The sequence below is a fragment of the Triticum aestivum genome, chromosome 1B (assembly GCF_018294505.1).
Source record: "Triticum aestivum cultivar Chinese Spring chromosome 1B, IWGSC CS RefSeq v2.1, whole genome shotgun sequence".
Lineage (NCBI taxonomy): Eukaryota > Viridiplantae > Streptophyta > Magnoliopsida > Poales > Poaceae > Triticum > Triticum aestivum.
This window is the reverse complement of record NC_057795.1, coordinates 524,193,226-524,198,647: the sequence shown is the minus strand read 5'-3', so window position 1 is coordinate 524,198,647 and position 5,422 is coordinate 524,193,226. Positions and strand designations below refer to the sequence as shown.

Here is a 5,422-nt window from a genome sequence, read left to right as displayed (position 1 = left end):
GATTGTAGAAAACGAACATGTGCAAACACTAGTTTTATTGAAGGTGAAAGGACCACAAATCATCCACAAAGTACCTCTCAACACATGGAAAACACCATCTGGAAAGTGTAACCCAACCAATAGGCGCCAAAAACCGGAATATCAACGCCACAAGGACACCATCCTACACCAGGTCATGCTATGACGACCATTCCGCACCCTCGCGCCCATGGGCTATTTATATCGCCATGGCTAATGACATGGATAGTGTTGCTCTCCATCAAAGCGTTTTGTATCGTTGCAACATGGACTATGTTGCGGTCACAACAAAAATCCATTAGTTGTTGGTCTATGTCCAGACAGAGTTGCGCCGAGCATGCTGCAAGCGCTTCATGGACAATGTTGCGGTAATCTCTAGCTTGGTAACATCCCCGTTGATGTTCACATCACAGCATCAATGATGTTCCAGAAACTTCGGCGAAGTCCACACCACCCATTGGAACTGGCAGTAAACGGCGGCTACCCCTTGCAACGCCAGCCACAACCCCTTGCATCACTAGTGGTGGGCGACGAAGCACTAGCGAGCGCGGGCGAGCAGTCTTGCAGTGTGTGATGCCCCCTGTCTCACCTTGCAACAGCGGTGCCCGGTGGCGTGTCTCCAATTTGGTTCCCCCTATTTGCAGCAAGGGCTATGAGATTGAGAGGTGGCGACGTGTCCATGGAGATGGAAGATAGAGGAGAGAGCAAAAGGGAACGACCGGGAAACAAGACGTGCAGCCGAGAAATTTCTAGAGGATAAGGGAGAAAAAGGAAAGTGGCTCGGGCCGGTGGGATGAAGCGGAGCGGTGTGCGGGCCACGAAGGCGCGTGCTGCACGCGCGAGACACGTTTTCAGTCGGTTGAGGAAAAGGAACGTGCCGGGATGAAGCGGTGTGTGGGCCTCGAGGATGCGTGGCGCACGCTTGAGGCGGCGGACACGTCACGCATGACGCGTTTTCGCACAAATCATACATAAACCCTCGACAAATAAAGTATTACACCACCTCTCAACACACGGAAAACACCACGTGCCAAGTGTAGAGGCACCGTCCTAGACTGGGTCCACGGTGCGCCGACGAAGATGGAAGATAGAGGAGAGAGAAAAGGGATCGAAGATAGAGGGGAGAGCAAAGGGATCGACTCACGAAACAAGACGTGTGGCCGAGAAATTTCTCGAGGATAAGGGAGAAAAAGGAAAATGCCTTGGGCCGGCGGGTTGAAGCGGTGTGCGGGCCACGAGGGAGCGTGGCGCACGCGCTACACGTTTTCAATCGGTTGAGTGTACGCATTTCCCCATAAATCATACATAAACCCTCAGCAAATAAAGAATTACACCACCTCTCACCACACGGAAAACACCACGTGCCAAGTGCAAACCGGGCGCTAGGCGCCAAAAAGGCAGCGCCGCGGCGGCACCGTCCTGCACCGGGTCCACGGTGCGCCGGCCATTCCGCCCCCTCGCCCCTATTTATACGGCTCCGACGAACGGCCCGGATAGTGGACGCCCCGCCCCCAAACGAATCGCACCCGCCTGCGCCGCCTTCTCTTCTCCAGCGTCGGATCTCCCCCCACTCGCCGCCCTCACCGCACCTCCATTCCCCTCCACCACCTTCCCTCCCTCCACGCGCCCGTCTATATAAGGTAAGCCTCCCTCCCTCTTCCCTCTCCTCTCTGCCCCCGCTCCCGCGCTTCCGGCAGCCGGGGGGCTAGGGTTTGGTGCGCTGATGGATCTGGTGGGGTTGCCGTCGGGGCTGCTGTGCTGCAGGAGGAGGGCCGGATGTCGGACGCGCCGGCGAGCCCCCCGGGCGGCGGCGGCGGCGGAGGAGGCGGCGGCAGCGACGACGGCGGCGGCGGCGGCGGCTTCGGCGGCGTCAGGGAGCAGGACAGGTTCCTGCCCATCGCCAACATCAGCCGCATCATGAAGAAGGCCATCCCGGCCAACGGCAAGATCGCCAAGGACGCCAAGGAGACCGTGCAGGAGTGCGTCTCCGAGTTCATCTCCTTCATCACCAGCGAGTAGGTGCCCCCGCTCTGTTTTGCCTGCCTGAATGAATCAAGTGTGTGTCGTCCGGTGCTGACCTGTCGCCGTTTTCTTTTGTCTGTATGTACTGCAGGGCGAGCGACAAGTGCCAGAGGGAGAAGCGCAAGACCATCAACGGCGACGACCTGCTCTGGGCGATGGCGACGCTGGGCTTCGAGGAGTACATCGAGCCCCTCAAGGTTTATCTGCAGAAGTACAGAGAGGTGCGTGCTCATTTAGTCATGTCCCAGTTTTTCTGAACTAATTTGGGATAGATTAGTGCTTTGGGAGTTAGGTAGGCCCATCGCTAGTTTAATATGTTGCTGCTGCAGCCTGAATTAGCTCTGTTTGGCACTTTGGTTAGTCCTAGTTGGCAAGTTTAAACACCCCTGTTCAGCCTGGTGACTGATGAGACCCCACACTGCCTGGCACCAATCAGCTTATTGTCCTTAGAACAATTGTTGCTTTATCCTTCCAATTACTGTCACTTAGATCTTCAATTCTTTGTTGTACTGTTAATTCAGATAACTGAATGATTTGAAGCACTAAGAATTGTCTCCGGAATCCATTATTAAAATGAAGTCTTTTTTATTCAACTGGGACATGCATGCGTACGCTACTTTCTCTTGTGCAGGCCCCAGCTATTTGATCCCGGTTAGCAGCAATTTACTAGATGTAAAATTTATAAGAAAAGTTCAGAATTTGTTCAAAAAAAGTTCCTTGCTTAAAGCTATGCATTATACTTGCAAGTAAATAAGTCATGCATAATCTAGCTTAAAGAATAAAGATTTGATGTGCATCTTATACTTCTTAACATGGCTTAAAGTTTATGCATGGTCATTGGTCACTGTATACTTTTATTCTCCGCTTGTTACTCCAGTTTATCCATCTGACATGACTTATCTTGTTTTTCTTCTGTTTGGCGCATGGCTATTTCTGATTGCAGACGGAGGTATGTGTATATTCAATTTGTTGTATAAGTTAAAAATGTATTCCCTCCTTGTATGGATTCCTCGTATGTATTTTTATGTGTTCTTTGCCATTTAGCCGCAAAGTTTTCTGACTATTAATTCTTAATGGAAGTTGGAATCACTGGAAATTGATCGTTTGAGATTTTGAGCTATCCCAGCCTATCCATATCGTACTTACATCGTTTGTGCACATTTCAACTGACCATGTTGAAAACTTGAAGGCATATAGTCCATCATGGAAGCCAATAATGTGTTGGTTCTGAACTGTGAAGATTTCTTGTTAATTATAGGTGTACTAGGATACTTGTATAACCTAATTAGGCTGATTTATTTATGAATTTTGTAATTGCATTACCTGTATGCATTGTTTCTAGGTTACCAACAGAACAAAAAAGCTGCATATATAACACAGGCTAATTAAGGAGAATTTCGCAAGCTTCCCTCTGTGTTGACCATTTTATGGTTGTTCTGTTGGCTTCTCTTACTGCTTGGTTCTTTTGCTCCCCACGGTGCTTCTTTAACAAGTAGATACTTCTTACTAGGGGTAGGATATTGATATGATTCATGATTTATTGATTGTACTATAATGCCATACAAATGAGAGGGGTGACAAATATGACTCATCTAATCATCTCTTCTTCTGTGAATACTTAACAGGGTGATAGTAAGCTAGCTGGAAAGTCTGGTGAAGTCTCTGTTAAAAAGGATGCACTTGGTCCTCATGGAGGAGCAAGTGGCACAAGTGCGCAAGGGGTTAGTATGCCTGTTTTCTTGTTTATTTTATAATATTGCTGAAAAACTGAGCTATGTGCGTTCTTTATAGATGGGCCAACAAGTAGCATACAATCCAGGAATGGTTTATATGCAACCTCAGGTGATTATCTTAAATATGCTTGACAATGTTTTAGTCGGTTGCATAATATGGCCTGGACTTGATGTTTAGCACGAGTCTAGCAGAAAATAGTCATGGTTGACGCATATGAGACGTCTCTCGTGGTTAGGTTGTAGTTAGACTCAGCAGCTCAAGAAACTTTGTAGTTTCTCTAGACTCAGCAGCTTGAGAAACTTCTGTTAAGCTGCTAGGCGTACAAATGTCAGTTCCACTGATAGTTATCTAGTGATAACTGTACCATCTAGCTGCCGTGTCCAACTGTTCATGTTCCCATACAACTAACGCCCAGTTCTTTTGGGCAATTCTCCCAGAATCTTGAGAATCGACCCTCCACCCAGCTTCTCCCAGAATTTTGTATCCATATTTTTTGTACAATCCTAGTTGTTCGAATCCTAACTAGTTAGGATTGTAAAAAAAATATGGGTTCAAGATTCTGGGAGAAGCTGGGTGGAGGGTTGATTGTCAAGATTATGGGAGAATCGGCCAAAAGAACTGGGCCTAAGTAATGACACCCTGTTCTCTGCAGTCTGCAGCACTATTAGAGAGAAACACTGCCATACAAAAGCAGTACTCTTTATTTTTTCTCCAGTTAATCAAATTTAGTGGGTTGCAAAATCTTGCACGACATGGAACTTTATGAGCAAGTAGGATTGGCTCATGCATCCTCCATGCTCATGTGTTCCTTTATTGGGTATAATCTGGGCATGTCGTAGTGTAGAGGCACTCTTATCTTGGCTGGGAAACCTAGATGTGTTGACAATGCACAAAAACAGGTTTATTTGATGAGGACGCAAATATGACGTGCCCTACTAAGTTCTATTTGTGCTACTGTATTAGAAATGCAGACCTTTTGGATGTGTTCTATTATTCTTTTTGAGAACATGTTTGTATGTAACTGAGTATCTCAGACTACAATTTTCAGCATTCCAGGATCACCTGTGTAATGTGTTCTTTGGTACGGGGAACTTATTCGTTCGTCACACTCGAAATAGTTTAATGTAGTTGTGTTTTTCTGATAATTTTCTCTTTTCCCTTGTGCAGTACCATAATGGGGACATCTCAAACTGAAGATATCGACCTTCTCCGTGACTGCTGCTGCTCTCCTAGGTACATATCACCCGAGGACCTACATACACGTGACTGGATCATATGATATTGTGATCTCATTATGAAATGTCTGATGCATTTCTAATGTGTAGGTGGGTCATCATGTGGAGAGCGTTAAGCAGTTAAGGAAACTCTTAGTACCCCCATAGTGTCGTGTTGTTCGGTCTGCCAGAACTGATGCTCCAAGGCTGCTTTCCCAGATGTAAATTGCTTTTTCCTGAGAATAGATTCAGTTGTGGTTTAGCATGGTTGTTGTTGTTGTCTGTATATTTATGATGATTTAACAGTTTAGCCTCGTCGTGGCTGTCATTCGGTTCCGTATAATTTGGGTATTTGGGGGAGACATAACTCCTCCAGGTGTAGTTTGTCCTGAACTAGCTGTATCAGTCTCAGAAGAGTTGCTTTTAGTTCGTCA

The 5,422-nt window shown here is 47.0% G+C and overlaps 1 protein-coding gene across 2 annotated transcripts; it reads left to right on the top strand.

Annotated features, from left to right (window-relative positions):
• Positions 1-1,500: 1,500 nt before the first annotated feature.
• On the top strand, positions 1,501-5,422 carry LOC123136300 (nuclear transcription factor Y subunit B-3). Of its 2 annotated transcripts, XM_044555653.1 has the most exons (8): positions 1,501-1,658; positions 1,783-2,033; positions 2,132-2,261; positions 2,984-2,989; positions 3,666-3,761; positions 3,832-3,882; positions 4,942-5,007; positions 5,100-5,422. In XM_044555653.1, the coding sequence occupies exons 2-7, from the start codon at positions 1,795-1,797 to the stop codon at positions 4,966-4,968; spliced, it is 549 nt and encodes a 182-aa protein (XP_044411588.1). In that variant the 5' UTR covers positions 1,501-1,658; positions 1,783-1,794; the 3' UTR covers positions 4,969-5,007; positions 5,100-5,422. The 2 variants fall into 2 exon arrangements, with proteins under 2 accessions (XP_044411588.1, XP_044411593.1); XM_044555658.1 differs by lacking the exon at positions 3,832-3,882.